This window comes from Vombatus ursinus, unplaced genomic scaffold (genome assembly GCF_900497805.2).
Source record: "Vombatus ursinus unplaced genomic scaffold, bare-nosed wombat genome assembly UNPS02000577.1, whole genome shotgun sequence".
Taxonomy (NCBI): Eukaryota; Metazoa; Chordata; class Mammalia; order Diprotodontia; family Vombatidae; genus Vombatus; species Vombatus ursinus.
In genome coordinates, this window is record NW_020940355.1 from 15,257,042 (window position 1) to 15,274,616 (window position 17,575).

A 17,575-nucleotide genomic window follows, 5' to 3' on the forward strand; every position below is an offset into this window, starting at 1 on the left:
TGTCAAAGTGTTATTTCTCCTAGGAATATTTAAATTTTTAATAATCCCTCTATACAATTAAATAAAAGGCATTATTTTCTGTTTTGGTCAGTCAAAAAGTATTTATTAAGTTCTTATTATGTTCCAAGCTCTGTGCTAAGAGCTGGGGATATAAAAGAAGGGTAAACACAGTCTCTGGCTTCAATTCTAATGGGGGAAACAATATGAAATATATATATGTATATATATGTATGTATGTGTGTGTGTGTGTGTGTGTGTGTGTGGAAAGAAAACAGACTAATAGAAAAGATTTACAAAATTTTATAATTAAACTCATTTTGCCACCAAAGACAGTAAATCAAGCCACATTTGAATTTTAACCTTATAGTCTCAGCTGTGTTTATACCATTAAATATAAGACACACACTTTCTCTAAGGAAGATGATATGGGAGAGGAAGGCAGGGGTAGGGGGAAAAGGAGGTGGAGGTGGGGAGGAGGACCTGGAAAGGCCTCTTTCAGATAATGAAGATTTCAGTAGAAAAGCTTAAAAGAAGCCAGTGAATTGCAGAGGCAAGGAAGAAGCATAATTTGTATAAATATCAAACATTATCAATTAGGTGGGAAAAATATTTTGGCAAAGAATATCCTTCTTGGCCCCTGAAATTACATTGTGTTCGAGTTCATTTATTCTGCTTGTGAATAAGAATTGTCCATCACTATTCCCATGATTAAGAGTGTTTCCAAAGACTAAGGTTTTTCATGGTAAAAATTTCAAAAGTAAAACTTACGCATACCTTATTCGCTGTGATATGCTCCTGTTTCCACATTATAATTTGTTTTTCTCTATTTAATCATCCTTGTTTGCCCCCTCTACATTCACTAACTTGATTGAGGAGTCCTCGCCTGTAACCACTACATCAAAAGTCCCAGCCAGGCTACTAATGTCCCTCCCCACTCACCCTCTGACCTGTTCTGCCTCTATCCCAGCTGTCTCACTTCCACCCCTCCATCCCATGATAACACCCTGTGGCCTACTGTATAACTTAAATTTGTTTTCATTGATTGCCATACCATTTTTCTTCCAATTTTGCATTAATTCTGATCTTTGTTCTAACAAGTTGGTGGTCTGACGATATATGTAGCTGGTTTGGTCAGGACTCCCAAATCAGTAACGAGTCACTTACTGTCCTTTAAAATAGAATCAATTTCTTTTCTTGTCATGTTACTTGGTGCATGCTCAGTCTAAAATTTTCTGATTCTTTTTAAAAAGAAAGTATTAATTATGATTAATTGGGAGTCTTCTGTCTCTGTCTGTCTCCTCTTCAGTCTTTTCCAACCACCTCATCTAGTCCCTCCTCTCTCCATTAAAGTTTCCAAATACCAACAAATACATTGATACTTTGCAGGATCTTATCAAATACTTCACATATGTATTCTTTTATATCTTCCATCCTGTGCAAGAGACGCATATACAAACTGCAATTAAAATGACTTGGTTCCTCCAGTGGTATGTAACTAGTCAAAAATCTCACCTTTAGAATATCAACAGTTGAGTTAATGGTTATAGATTATAGATAGACATAGATTATAGATAATCTAAGAACTTTGTAGTAGTTAGCACTGTCTTCTCCCTTTTTCCATCATCCTACTACCATCACTACATAAATGGAAGGCAGCTTCATAGAACTGAATGTGACTTTGTGTTTTTCTTTGCTTATTAAATTGCCACAGCCAAATCATTGATCACCAAGTAACCAAACAATTGGTGGCATAGCTTTCTGTACTTAGGTAGGTTGTTTTGACAAAGTCCACTTGGGATATAAGTGGGTTGCTGGGACTCTATTTCAAGTATGGTATAATCTTTTGACTGGTACAGTTTTTAGGAACTGCAGATCACATCCACATGCCATAATGAGGCAATAGAGTAAGATTTTCTGGCAATTTTACCATACAAATAATAAAATAAGTTTCATGTTCATAATTAAATTGACTGTATGCAATGACCATGCATGGCGGGGAGGGGAGAGAAAAGGAGAGGGAAATAATATTACCTCATAGCCATCGACAAAGGCAGCAATACATGGAAATGTATAAACCCTGCAAAATACCACGCTATTAGAAAAATACGATTTGAACCAAAACAAAAATTTAGAAGCTTTATAAACAAATGCTCTCATATAAATCAGGTATGTTGTTAAATCCCTTTGGACAGAGTTGGGCAAAGATTCCAACCAACAAATCTCAAAGCTGGTTGCTAATGAAGTTAGTCAAAATCTCTAACAGGGAACGGAATACATCTAGGATCATAAATAGAGAGGTAAAAGGAGCTGGAAGCCCTCTAGTCCATTTCTCTCATTTGACAGATTCATAAAACTGAGGACCACAGAAGTTAAGTGACTTGCCCAAAGTCACGCACAGAGGTAGGATTCAAACCCAGGTCCTCAAATTTCAAAGCCAATGCTCTTTTCATTTGTTCTTCTAAAATATCAAGGATACTTCTAAATCCTACTGCTACCAATAAGCCCAATGGTATTCAAATTGAGATTCTTACCTTCTTTTATCACCAAGCTTATCATTTAGGCAATTAAGAAATCTTCTACTGTCCTTCAATATAAAGCAAGTGGTAGAATTGTTATTTATCTGTTTAAATTAAAGATTGAGATTATAAACCAAATTCTTATTGGCTTGTATTTTACTTTTAGAATGCTGATGAAGAGAAATTTTTCACAACCCCAAAAAAATTCAAAGGAAAATAAGACTGCTTTATCAAGGTCCACAAAAATCAGAATTACCACAAATTCCAAGAGGGCAGATAGATATCTGGGACATTTTTCTAGAAGAATATTTTTCTTCAAGGGAAAGCTTAGGTTTCCAGGATGATACATGTTGCCATTTTTTACTCCCTTGGGAAGGCAAGCCTGTTCTTTTCACCATGTTATGTTATAGTATTTCATTTTCCATTTTAAGTTTCTTCTCTCCCTCCTCTAGTCTACTTTTTTTAAAAAAATTTTTGAAATTTTTTTTTTGCTTTTTAGTGAGGTAATTGGGGTTAAGTAACTTGCCCAGGGTCACACAGTTAGTAAGTGTCAAGTGCCTGAGGCCAGATTTGAACTCAGGTTCTCCTGACTCCAAAGAGCTCTATCCACTGTACCATCTAGCTGCCCCTCCTAGTCTACTTTTGATGACACATGAGCATAGATCATCTACTCAAATGAATACTTTCAGAGGTATTTGCCCAGTTCTTTTCTAGATCCCTTCACCCCATTATCAGATGGTAAGTACTCTGAAAGCATACTTTCATTTTTGCATTTGCCTAGAACAAAAGCAGCTAGGAGGATAAACCTTCCATTCTCTGATCCCCAAAGCACATTCCAAATTATTTATTCCAGTTATTTCTGATTATTCTTGCCTCTATTCCCTTTCATTATCAAGAAAATACTACATTTACTTCTACTAAGACTCCTCATTTTCCGTGTCATTTCTTTGAGTATTAAGGGGACATATTGTTTATATATATATGTATATATGTATTTTTCATATAAAAGAGACTACCATTTTTTTTCTTCACATCAATTAACATCTTGACTGATTTCCGGAGCAATCTATCTTCTCCTATTCCCTTCCCTCAACCCTAATTTTCCCATTGTGATTATCTGTCCTATGGAAAAACAAAGTGCCAGGCCGAAACGTGAATCTATAGCTACCATTTGAAAAAAAAAATCATTCTATGACCTTTAAGGGTAGACCAAGTGCTAGGAGGAACCTTAGTAGTCATATGAGATAAAAAAAAAATATTGAAAACTTCAGATTTAATTAAAAGTATAAAATACTACCACCCCAAACACAATTTTTGTTCAAGATGAGCAAAGGGACATCACAGGCTGTCTTATAGGTAAAAAGATGGTATTCTCCAAAGGATCCAATCCCTCGCATTTAGCCTCCTCAATCTTGACTCCTTAATTTCATATAATGATTTATTTCAGAATGCCAAGTAAATTGGACAACAAAATTCTAGCAGTTAATGTTGCTCTATTCCAGAGGTACACATGAGGATAGAATGGCCCATTCACTTGTTCAAAATATTCTACTAGGCTTAAGTTGTTTGGAAGCAAATTGATCAATTTTTCCCTCTAGACTATAGAGGATTCGGAGCAGTTAGGTGGTACAATGGATAGAGTTCATTTTCCTGAGTTCAAATCTGGCCTCAGATACCTACTAGCTGTGTGACCCCGGGCAAGTCGCTTAACTTTGTCCGTCTCAGTTTCCTCATCTGTAAAATGAGCTGGAGAAAGAAATGGCAAACCACTCCAGTATTTCTGCCCAGAACACCCCGAATGAGGTCACAAAGAGTCAGACAGGACTGAACAACAAAATAGAGGATTTGCAATTTGCAAAGCCCATGTTCCTTGGATCATGCAGTGTAATTCCTACATTCAACAACAAGCCAATCTCCTTTGTGTCCACAAACACATTATGAGAATTTTCACCTTTCATTGCTTTAGTTAAGTTCCCTCCAACTCTAGATTGCTGTAGCTCTTATATCTCCTAAACCTATCTAACCTTCAAAGTTCATTTCGAGTCACAGCCTCTTCCATCAAGTATTCCAACTCTGTCTGATTTACCTGCTCTCTGATATCCTAGAGCACTTAGAGGAGCGCTTGCCCACAGGACCTATTTTAACATACTATCTTAAATTGACTTTTTGTCTTATACATATAGGTCTCCAGTAATAGTTTAAACTTCTCAAGCTCTGCAATCATGATCCAAGACATTTCCAAAGGACTCATGATGAAAAATTCTATCTGCCTCCAGAATAAGAACTGGTGGCATCTGAATACAGACCAAAGCGCACTGTTTTTCACTTTCTTTATTCTTTCATTTTTTTTGGTTCAAGTTTTCTTCCACAAAATGACCAATATGAAAAATGGGTTTTACCTGATTGCACATGTATAATCTGTATCAGCTTGCTTACTGTCTCAGGGAGGGGCAAGAGGAGGGAGAAGATAGAATTTGGAACTCAAAAAATTTTTTTTAATTGTTTTTATATGCAATTGGTGAAAAATTAAATATTTTTAAAAGATTTGAGACCATATCTCTTGCACTTTTTTGTATGCCCCATGGTATCTAGGTGCTTAATATCTGCAAAATTGAATTTTCTAGATAGGGTCTCTTACAGTCTCAAATTCTCTGTCCCTTATCTCTTTGAAAGCTACAGCAACGATGTCATCTTCAAACAATCTATGGGCAAGGTCAGCTTGGGACTTTTTACTCATCATCCTGCACAAGGCTTCGGAAAGAGCAACTTGCAGATCATAATCTAAGGATAAGAAAATATCAGAAATGACTATATTCTAAGCATAGAGTAAAAAATGGTTCCCCAAAACTTTTTTCTTAATTGCACTTAATTGCCCTCAAAAATTCCCTCTTCAGAAACCAGCATTGCTTCCTTTTATTAAGAGAAGTAAAAATTTGCTTCACTATCATAGAGTATTTTGGTACTACCTTGTAACCTACCCAACTATACATATAGATTCAAGGCCCATAGAATAAAGGGATATTAGAAGAATCCTTAAAATGCAAAAAGATGCTTAAAAGTATCTATAAAAGCATACATTTATAACTAAAAATTTTAAATCAAGTTTGTTAAAAGTTTCTATGGAATAGAATTATAATGCAAGATTATCCAAGATGGCTTCCCACAGTAACTGAAATATGGCTATTTTAGTTATTTTGTATTATCAAAATAAAATCTCTTTTAATTTGATGTGAATTTAATTCTCACAGAAGGATAACAAACAACACCATAAAAATACACCAAAGCATGTCTAATTAATAATGCTTCTAAACATCTTACCACCTATGTCCAGAATTGCCCTGGCAAGGCCTTCCCTGAAAAAAATTAATATACATGAGTTCATTTAAATCACAGAGAACAGTAAAGCCTTATCTATAAGCATTAGATCAAATTAGATAAAATTTTATCTACAATAAATAAAAAAACAAATTAAGGATGTTTTCAGGTTCAGTACAAAAATTATAGGCTATTTTTGAAGAAAAAAATATTTCCTGAACACATATTAAATGGTTACATGAAAGGTTTAAATAAGTAATGAATTTGCTTTTTACAGCCAATTAAGGTATAATAAATAGCCAATTGAGGTATTTATAGATGAAGGTGAGATTCCAGTTATGGTGCCTTCTCGGTGCCTCAGTTTTTTCATCTGATAATTGAAGCATCTGAGATCTTTAAAATCCTGGGTCTATGATTCACATCTCTTATAAGGAATGGTCATTTATACTTATTGCAAGCATGTCTGTCATCTAATGGAAATTAAGTTTCTCCAAGACACCTCTGATAGTTGGTGCATGATATACATGGTCTGCATTTGATAATTTATCAGTTTGAAAATCAAGCTAAACTTTAATTTGGGAATTTATGACATTTCAGTTATTAAATAAAGTTATAACCACCACATCATCCTAAATTACATATTTTCTATGGTTCAACCAAGCCCAAAGTAAAAAATGAAACATTTGGTAAAGTCATTTTTTTAAAAAATCCAAAATAATTTAAAACTCTATTTTATAGGTATCATTTAAAAAGTCTTATGGGAATTTCAAACTAAATAAACATTAGTTCTAAGTAGTCAATTAGTCAAATAATTCATGCCTATTTAATTAAATTCTAAAGAAGAAAATTCCAAAACAGTAATATAAGCAGTGCTACTTAAAAATGAGCTGTCTAGTTTTGCCATATCTCTGACCCCCACCTATAGTCTAAAGCCAGAAATATTTTGAATTACTCAAAAACATACTTCTAAAACTAAGTATAGGCAGCTTATGTCATAATTATAAGACTATGTTAAAAACTATTAAAAAATTGGAGGAAATGATCCCAAATATCTGAATATACAATTAAAATTAGTGAAATCACATCTAAGCAGAACCATAAAAGCATCTTTTCCAATTTGATCTTACATTGTAAGAAAGCCTCAATTGTAAAATGGGGATGACAATAATAATATTTATACTCACTGCCTCAAGGTTCTTGGAAGGAATGTACTTTATAAACCATAGTGCTATATAAATCTGAGAATTTCTTATCCAAAGCCCAATTCAACCACTGTCAAAAATCCTTATATGTTACTGATAATCTCCAAGCTAAATTCACCATTTTAATAATCCAGTTCTGATACCTAGGAGTCATCTTCAACTTCTCACTCTTACTGTCACTTGTCCTGTGTAATCAGTTGCCAAATTCTTGTCGACCCCCTTTTCTCCACATCCCTGGGATCCCTTTCTTTCCTACTCATACCACAATCATCCTAGTCCAAAGCTTTCATCACCTCTTACTTAGACCATTGCAATAGTCCAGTACTCTAGTTGATCCCTGCCTCCAGTCTCTCCCAGCCTCTAAGCCTCTACATAACAACAAAATGTCCTAAAGGAGAGTACCTTGTCACTCCTCAGCTCATAAAGCCTCGGTGGCTTTGCACTGAATTTAGACTAAAGACAAACTCCTCTATCTGGCCTTTAAAGGCCATAACAACAAACTAGCCCCAGTGTATCTTTGCAGCCTCATATATTGCTCTATTTCCTACACTCTCCAAATCGGGGAAACTGTCTTTCAGTTTCTTACATGGGACACTCCGTCTCCTTCTCCATGCCTTTATACTGGCCATCCCCCATACCTGTAATATACTACTTCCTCACCTCCACCTCAGAGAATCTCTCTTCCTTAAAGGCACATCTGTCTACTCAAAGCCTCTCCTAATCTCCCAACTACCAGAGTCTCCTCTCCCTAACTGCCTCATATTTATTTTGTATTTGTTCTGCATATACTTGTGTATACATGTGTATATGTATATGTCTCCCCAACAAAATACAGGCTCCTTGAGGCCAGGGATTGTTTCATTTTTGAATCTGTATCTCTAGATAGCACAGTGCCTCGCACAGTTAAGGTGCTTGATACATGCTTGTTAATTGATTCATTTTCTTATGCTATCTGGAGATCCCATAATTAGTGACTCAAGAGACCATCTCTCCCTGAGCACCTAATTTTCCAGGAAAAAAAAGTGTCTCAGGGCCTGAAGCCTAACAAAGTACACAATATAATATTCCAGATTGTGATAAAATATAAAGCACTTCACAAATCTTAAAGCACTATATAGATGTTAGCTATTGTAGCTATACTATATCATATTTTTTGTTGTATTATATCATATTATATCCTTTGTAACATCCCACAATTGGCTATGAGGCTACTTACATAAGAAAGCACCTGTTTTCTGATAAAGGAAATTTCTCTCTCTCTCCCCGAGGTACTTTTTCCAAGATGGAGTTCAAAGTCCTTAGACCCTTTTAAAAGAAACACACACACACACACACACACACACACACACACACACACACACAGAGTGGTGAAGTATCATAGAAAGCCATATGATTCCCCCCTCCCCCGCCCCGATTTCCTAAACATTTCTATGATCTAGAGCTGAAAGTCATCTGAAAAGCTATTTAGCCCAAATGCCTTATTTTGCAAATGAGGAAACAGAAGATCAAGGGAGGTTAGGCCACCCGTCAAGTCCCATATCCAGTAAATGCCCCGAGTCAGATTAAACTCAGGTCCTCTGACTCTACCTCCAGTCTTTCCACCACATGATGCTTATCACCATTTTGTCATCAGTTTTAGCATACCTCCTGTCGAATCAAATAATTAATAGTCTTGTTTGCCACTAGCAGTCCTAAGTTAAATAAGAATGAATCCAAGAGCTGGCTTTTTCCTAAAAGCAGAATTAAAATATCAATGAGGCGTACAAAAAAAAGTAACAATGTAACTATTACCAAACTTAAAATATCCCAAGATGGCAGGAACCTGGGCCATCCTAAGTAAAGTTGCAAACAGGTTTGCTGTTGACACCCAACGACTTTCCTTTCTATACTCTTTTGCTCTTTTCAGTGCACTGAACCCACCACATATACACTCCTCCCAAGTGCTTTCATGATAAAAGTCATGTGTGCTAAAGCATTTGGGATGGGCTTCCTCTGTAGGGTAATGAGCAAGTTAAAAGAAGACCTTTGGAATGGGCAATGAATCTCTAATAGTGGCATTTCAGGTGCTGGCGTCTGTACAGGAGAGAGACCTTGGGGGAGGCAGGTACTTCTAGTCTTGGTCAAATCACACATTACATAGGCAGATGAGTAATTGTTTGATCTTGACATGAAAATGTAATTTCTCATTGTCTCATAAATCATTGTCCTAACCTGGGCTGCATTAGGCTCATATTTGCAGTTCTATGCTGAAGGATAGTTATTAACTTCAGACAGGCCCTGGTCTTTCTGTTTTCCTTCTGTAAGGATACTAGAGAATGTAGACTACCGCTAAGCAGGAATTCATGCAATTCATGTTCACAAATAAAGAGTATGATTCTACTGTAACAACAAGGTTCTGTAGAGTAAAGCCATTTAATATTTTTAACTTCTATCAGGGTGGGGAACCTGTGACCTCGAGGACACATGGGGCCCTCTAGGTCCTCAAATTTGGCCATTTGACTGAATCCAAACTTCACAGAACAAATTTGTCAGTCAAAGGACCACACTTGAGGACCTAGAGGGCCCCATGTGGCCTCCAGGCCCCTGCTTACACTTTGAATTCCAGCCCCTTCCCAGGTGCCACAGCCTTTGGCCCTCCCTAACTACAATCATCAAACCATGAACCACCTGTTCCCTAAGAAGCTCCCATTTCACCAATATCCTAGTTAAACCTCTGGGCCATTTTTCTCTACAAGCTTATTCCTTTGCATGACAGCTAGCAAATTCCAGTGTCCACTCCTCCAATTGCTTACATTGGAAACTGCTGTCTGCCTGTGCAAAGACCTCTTTCCCCTGTTACCAGGACTTTAATTCTCCCCCAAACCTACCATTCCCTATTCTTACCCTCCTCTGGCCACCCCTTCTAGTATATATGTCCTCTAGAGCTCCCACTCTATTGTTAAAATTCTTCTTCACTCCTTTCATCTTATTATCACCTACAGATATCCTTCCATATTCCCCCAGGCTATTAGCAAAGTTGAGGAGGACGATTAGGAAAACAGTTAGGAAGTACCTCCCCAATAAAGTGAAAAAACTCCTGGCCTTAGCATTGAAGGCCCTCTACAAACTGACTCCAAGCTACTGGTTCAGCCTTATTTCATGTTTCAAATAAGCTAGATCATTCTCTATTCCTTCTTCCTAATCAACCTTTACATGTAATTCCCAATTCCTGGAATGAAATTCATTCTCTCACCCCTGGACCCCAGTCTTATTCTGGGAAGTCTTTTCATTCAAGGCCAAACTTAGGGGCTTCTTTCTCAATATAACCCTCCCTGACCCTTCAAGAAGGTGAGGTCTCCTTTCAAAAATTTCTCATAGCGCTTGACCTTCCTGCTCTCATCATACTCTCTTCCTGGCAGTGTAGTTATTTTGTACCTAGCTATTCGTTACCACCCTAGTAGAGCAAGATCCTTGAGAATAGAGTCTCTCTCCTATCTATTTCTGTATCTCCCACATCTAACAGATCGTTATATATAGTAAATGTTTAACAATTATTTGTTGAACTTAATTTGACTTTTCCTTCTTGCCTTGCCCCTCCACGTATATACAGTTAGCACCCTAGTCTAGGCCCTGCCATGCTGGCATCTCTGCCTCCAGCCTCTCCTCTCATCAATCGGATCACTGCTAAAACAATCTTCACATTGCATAGATAGATCTGATCACAGCCCTCCCTTGCTCAGAAACCTTCAATAGATTCTCCTTGCCTAGAGAATAAAAACCAGATTCCTCATCCCATTATACATCTTTCTCCACAATCAGGCTCCAACATCCTTTTTAGTCTTTTTTCCACAATACATTGGCTCAACCATCTAGACAAAATGAGTTACTAACTGCTCTGATCTAGTCCCTCTCTTCTTAGGGCAATTGTACAGGTCAGTCACCATGCATGAATAGCCTCCATCCTTTTGAGGTCCAGCTCAGGTGCCAGTAGCTCCATGCATCCTGCCCTGGTTCCCACAGCTAGAATTCCCTCTTCATTGAATCTCTTACGTTGCTCTGCCTGATATTTCTCATGTGCTTAATAATCTTCTCACAATATAGTTCTACACTTCCACTTTGCTGTAAACTTTAAGGTAAATGTGAGCTATTATTTTATTAATTGTTAGTTTTTTTCATCTTTCTATCCCCAAGGCCTTGCAAGTATTGTGTTCAATAAATACCTGTTGAACTAAATCAGTCCCCCAGAGCTTAAGCATCCTTGGGTAAGTTCCATCAATTAATCAACACGTATTTGCTAAGTGCCCACTATGTTCTAAGCACTGTACTACAGGGAAACAAAAGAAGGGAACAGTCCATCATAAAGAGCTTACGTTCCAATGGAAAATGCAAGTACATAAACACAGCATAAATATAACATGAATAAATACAAAATAGTTCAGTATTGGCTAGTTTTGAGAAAGAGAGCATTAGCAGTTGGGGGAGAGGGCAGAAAGCAGGAAAGGTTTCATGTAAAAGATGGTGACAGAGCTGCCTATTGAAGGAAGGGTGGACTTGGTGAGGCAAAGGTAAGGAGGCAGTGAATTCCAAGGATGTGGGTCAGCCAGTGCAAAAGCAAGGAGACTAAACATGGAGCATAGTGAGTTAAGAACAATGAGGAGGCCATTTTAGCCGGATCAGAGAGTGTGGGAGGGGGAGTGATGTCCAATAAAGCTGGAAAGATATGTTGGAGCAAGGTAGCAATAGGGTTTAAAGTATAACTTAAGAATTTCTATTTCATCCTAGAGGCAATACAGTTGATTGAGTTTGAGAATAGCAGGTTTAAATTTGCAATTAAGGAAAGCTGTGTTGGTAGTTCTGCGTAGGACAGACTTTAATAGGAAAAGACTCAAGGCAAGTTTTTGTTGTTTTGTCAACTAATTGTGTCTGACTGGACTCCATTTCGGGTTTTCTTGGCAAAGACCCTGGAGTAGTTTGCCATTTCCTTCTCCAGCTCATTTTACAGATGAGGAAACTGAGGCAAAGAGGGTTAACTTGCCCAAGGTTGAGGATCAATTAAAAGACTTTTGCAATAATCTAGGTGAAAGATGAGAGCCTGAACTAAGTGATAGGAAGTGAGGTGTCAGACAGGAGTGGTGTTGTGAAGAAATGATTAGATTTGGATATGTAGGTTGAGAGAGAATGAGTAGTAGAAGATAGTGTTCTTGAATATGAAAACTTGAAACCCAGACTGCGGCTTTGTGGAGAGTGCAAACAAGACACCTGAAATGCTCTGCCAGCCTTTCTGCTGATCATCTCTTAATTAAAGCAGCCAGTAATTTACTTACCCTTATGACTGCATTTGGAAATTACCTAATAAAAAGGAAAAAACATATGAAGAAGGTGAAGGAAACCATACAATAGTTTTATAAAAAAATGTTTAAAATTAAGCTTTAATTTAAATGCAAGGGTTCTCTGGACAGAGCACAAGTCCCGAAGTCAGGAGGACTACAGTTCAAATCAGACCTCAGATACTTACTAGCTGTGTGACCCTGGTCAAGTCACTTAACCCCAATTGCCTCCAAATAAATAAATGCAAAGGTTCTTAACCTGTTGATAACTGTATATCAATATAATTAGTTTTATTTATAGTTCTATGTATTTTATACATTTAAAAAGTGTTATTCTGAGTAGGGGTCCACAGGTTTCATCAGACTGCCAATGTGGTCTAGGACACAAGAAAGAATAAGAACCCATATTTTAGTTCTATCCCATCAGAAAGCAATTGGGGGGGGGGCTGATAAGTCTACTTCAATTTCAATTCCTTCATATGTCCAGAAATAAGTCCAGTTCAGTTGTTACCAATAGCCATTTTATGGAAGAAAAGAAAATCTCTTGACCTTTTCCTATAATATTCTGTTCCTAAGTCTAAATTGCCTACAAGGAAATGATTTCCATGTTAGGTAAAAGGCTCAGAATAAAGTCAGAAATATTCACAAAGCTCACATCTTACAGATACTAAAATTCTATAAAGAACCTCAAGATTCTTGAAATTTCTAGTTAATTAAATGGTATTTGGCAAATAAAATATCCATTCCCAGTCTTTTCTTACCAAGGCAGTGTTTAAAAAGCCTTCTATAACTTGAACCAAGGACATAGTTATAGTTAGTTCTCCACTGGTCAGAAATCCAATAGTTCTTTCAAACCAGGAAGCCATGTAGAAATAAAAAAAAATTAGTCATGAGTGACCACGTCACTACTCACTATTCAACTAAAAAAAAAGATTATTTTATAGAATTTCAGGCTTACAAAACAGCTTCAAAAAAAAACTGGTGTTTTTTAATCCACATTGAAGCCTCATACACAAGGAATTTCATTCTACAGTACAACAGACTTTCTATTGGACAGAGACATATGCAGGCAAGGTCATGTTGCAAGATATAGATAAAGAAAGGCAGCATGGTATGGCTTTGAAGTCAAAAGACCTGAGCTCAGGTCCTGTCTCTGACATACACTAATTGTGTGACCAGAGGCAAGGGACTTATTTACTCAAAGGTGTACTGTTAAATATTCAACAAGTGGAAGATATATGCACACATAAGTTTAAGATGCATTGCTAACACTTTAAGTCCATATAATCAACAATAAATCAAGCCCTGATTTGTAGCAATTGCCAATTTATGAGGTGTAAATACTCACACTGAAAATTTAACAATAGGCACCAAGACCAACACATCCCTAGATTCACCTCTAGTGACTCAAGTAACCCTCTATAGACAATTGCCAATCCACATCTGTGAAGGGACCTTCCACACCCAGAATTGCCTAAAATATGAAATCATAGGTCTGGACCAAAAAAACATTCAGATAAAAGGATTAGGTAGAAATTACAGGAGCTCTAAATAGTCATTTAATGCAGAGTTTCTTAAACTTCTTTCCCCACTCACGACCCCTTTTTGAGTTTTAGCAGCATTCATTGGCATTGTGTGGCCTGGTGGCCTGAGGGCATGTGCAGTGCAAAATAAGAATGCTTTGTGTTCAGAACCAAGGCTGCAGTGAAGTTGCTCGATGCAGTATCGGCAAGCACTGCCAGAAAAACCTTGGATTCATCATGTACTTGATTTTGAAATAATTTTTGGTCATTGTGCATTCAGAAACCTTTTACTGTTGCCAAATTTTTTTCGACCCCATATAGGGTTGCACTGAAAATGGATCTCCAGGGCATGAGCAACAGATAAGAATTCCAGATTTGAGCCAGTGCCTATAGGAATGAACACTTGCAGAATTCTAAACATCGATCATGCTACAAATCTGGCTACAGTCAAAACCTTTTCCTGGCAAAAAGCTTTCCAGTAATCCATTTCTTGGAGTTCAATGCAGGTGCCACCTTTTCTAACCTCTCCACCTCCCCACCCAAAGCCAAGAATTCTTTCCTACTTTCAAGTTTCCTAAAGCAATTTGTTTGGAACTCTCCTTGAGCTCTATCACCCTTCTTTTTATTATACTTATCTGTCTCCATTACCTAGCCCCCCTGTAGAATGTAAACTCCTGCTGGGCAATTAAATATTTGTTGAATTGAATTGAAGGATACATATCCAAATTTATACAGGAAGTCAATGGAAAAATGAGACTTGATTTCAAAGACTCAATTTTCAACAAACTTCTGGGGCTATCTTTAGGATTATGCTGTGGTTGTTGAGGACCCTAGCAATATTTATCAATCCAAAAAGGCAGCCCATAAGTAGAATCAACAGTGCTGGGTTAAGGGATAGGCAGGTCTGGAATGGTGATTTCACTGGCGATGCCCACATGTATCTTTCTTGCCTAGTGTCACACATAGGTCAGAGGCAGTACCCAGGTCTTCCTGGCTTCAAAGTCAGCTCTCTAGCTGCTAGGCCATTTTAACCTCTTCATGTTGTATTAACCATAATTCACCACAATGGTTTTCTTACATGAAGCATAGGCAAACAGCATCCTTACAAATTTCTCCTTGAATATGATGTTGAAACTAGTAGAAAAGATAACATCTATTTTAACATAACAGCTAAGCAAACTAATTTTTCACCTAAGAAGAAAGGGTGAGGAGAGAAAAGTGATACCTAGAAATGATTGTGATATATGACAAAAGGGGTAAGACTTTTTTTTTTTAAAAAGCCACCACCCGTGGCCATGCTCTGTTTAACTAGGACACTTATCTTTGGAATCAATCCTTGTTGAATTAACAGCTGCTCATCTTCTTTGGTATCATCTATGAAGAACCTCTGAATACATTTCAGCAACAATGAAACACACTGGAATTCATTCTTGTCCAGCTCCTGTATTTTCATGCCACGACAATGTTAATGAAGCTCAGATCAAATTACATGCTGGCATTCTATCTTCAAAAACTTGACTTGCCTTATTTATCAATCTGTCAAGATGGATTAATAGGAGTTGGTTGTATTTTTGACAAAGAGAGTTCTCTTTTTGATGCAAATATTCTTCTATTTTTTCAAATCCATGACCATGAAATGCATCAATGATAAGTGATTGCAGCTGAAAAGATAAAAGTTTGAAAATCACCTTTTCAACAAAGATTGTTAATGCATACTTGAGTTTCACAGAAAGACCATTATGACTAAAAATTCAATATGGAGATAATTTGGGCTAAAGATAAGGTAGAAGTGAAATATTCTAGAAATATTTTTCTCCAAATATTCTCCAAGCAGAATTCTAGAATTGAAAGTTTCTTTCCAATTTTCTCATGCACAACAACCAATGATTATCCTAAATAAGACTATATAAATTGAAGGAAAAAAAGATCAAGTCTTTTGGTCTTTAGACAAGTAAAAATTGCCAAATAGAAATATATTTATTCCCCTAGAGACATTACTGGTTGTAATGAAGGAGAGAAAGGTAGTTCAAAAGCAATGTTATTAGAAATAATAAGAAAGTATGAAGTGCTTAGGAAATAGGATCTTTATAAGAAATATGTGAACTAGGCATTTTCTACTCATACATTAGCTTACACCTGGCCTTTTGCTAGGTCAGGATCTCTCTGTCTCCATGTCTCTCTCTTTCTCACAAGACACACACCCCAATCATTTAGTTCCTTTAAAAATCTGAATGTGATACCTTTCACATGTTATGATACTCCAATCTTACAGCCCAAATTACATGACGAGATTGTCATGTGAATTTAACAACTTAGATATTTCCCTGTCTGCATCCTAAAACCCCATTTGTTTTAGCAAACCTGAAGTTAATATCCAATAATCTATACCTAAAATAAAATTACATAAATACATCATAAATTACAATTACTTTTAATTTCATTAATTACAACTATTAGTTTTACTACCACAGTGTAAAAAAATCAAAATGAGAGTAAATTAAATGATGTATACATAAAAAGTGCACCAATACTTGCTGTGTAAAGTAGTTAAGAGAACACAAAATAAAGTTTATCTTTACAGAGAACTCAGAAGACACATTCTCATCATCTTCAGTGATGTTATATAAAGGAGCTTTCTCATTCTTTATCTGCACATGGTAAAAAAAGAATTGTTTAAGTTTTTATTCCAATAACTTTTCAAGTAGGAAAAAAACTTCTTTATTATTATTTTTAAAATGATTCATGATATTAAAAGGTTTGTAGTTTTAGTATGAATGACAAGCATGTCAAACCTTCAAACCTTTATATAGCCATTTATAAAGGGAAAAAATACTCCCTGGTCTATTTTTTTTTGTCAACATCTGTGAGAATAAATTATCAGGAATAGCAAGCCAAAATCTCATTTCAAATGTGATTCCGCAAATAAAAATTTAAAGCTGAGGACTAAAAAACAATTTATCATTCATAAGGAAAGTTAAAATGATTTCATGAAAAACCAACTTCAAAATCAGAACAAGTCAATAAAGAAGAATAATGTTCATACTTTTAAATATTAAGTTATCTTTTCTTTTTTGTTACAGATCTATGATTTCATGGGTGTAGGAAGCTCCACTGTGAGGAAATCCTGTCTACAAATGCAAATAGGCAACTGCTATCCAATGATTGCCTGGGACAATATTCTTGTTTGTCCTTCGTTCTCAAAGAGAACCATGACATCAGGAAGATGTCATGACTTACAAGTAAATTGGATTTAAGCGAGGGAAGGCTGTGCAAAGTCATCAGCCTCAGTTTCTCCTCAAAATTGTGAGCCACACAGGTCCAGTGGCGATATATACATCAGGACACCTGAAACTGGCCCCAGATGCAATGAGAGACCTTGGCCTTTTTAGGTTAAGGTCTTTCCCAGGTCTCAGTTTGTCTGAGGCAATGCCCTTTCAGTGATTAAGAGTAGGTAAAAAATAAGGCAGAAAATGACCTCTTTTACCTAGTCAAAAAAAATCAATCTAGGAAGGGAAGATCCTCAGGGATTCTGGCCAAAACAGAAACCATTTCTATTTACACTTATTCAGAGCCATCAAAACCCGAACAAAGACTAAATGAGGCTTGTGCTGGGCCTTACCAATAGCCAATCAATGAGAGTCAGAGTGATTTAGGTTTAAGGCCTGGAAGAAAGAAAGAAAGAAAGAAAGAAAGAAAGAAAGAAAGAAAGAAAG

At 36.6% G+C, this 17,575-nt stretch overlaps 1 protein-coding gene across 1 annotated transcript in view; it reads right to left on the minus strand.

Annotated features, from left to right (window-relative positions):
* Positions 1-17,575, minus strand: part of SYCP2L (synaptonemal complex protein 2 like) — a 73,491-nt gene that overhangs the window by 55,028 nt on the left and 888 nt on the right. Inside the window, exons 2-12 of the mRNA XM_027867921.1 lie at positions 16,442-16,510; positions 15,386-15,523; positions 15,184-15,303; positions 13,101-13,205; positions 12,337-12,361; positions 8,678-8,763; positions 8,250-8,338; positions 5,835-5,869; positions 5,155-5,297; positions 2,532-2,584; positions 2,032-2,077 (exon numbers count right to left, since the gene is read on the minus strand). Of these exons, the coding sequence (XP_027723722.1) occupies positions 2,032-2,077; positions 2,532-2,584; positions 5,155-5,297; positions 5,835-5,869; positions 8,250-8,338; positions 8,678-8,763; positions 12,337-12,361; positions 13,101-13,205; positions 15,184-15,303; positions 15,386-15,523; positions 16,442-16,510 (909 nt within the window). The remainder of the gene's footprint in view (positions 1-2,031; positions 2,078-2,531; positions 2,585-5,154; positions 5,298-5,834; positions 5,870-8,249; positions 8,339-8,677; positions 8,764-12,336; positions 12,362-13,100; positions 13,206-15,183; positions 15,304-15,385; positions 15,524-16,441; positions 16,511-17,575) is intronic.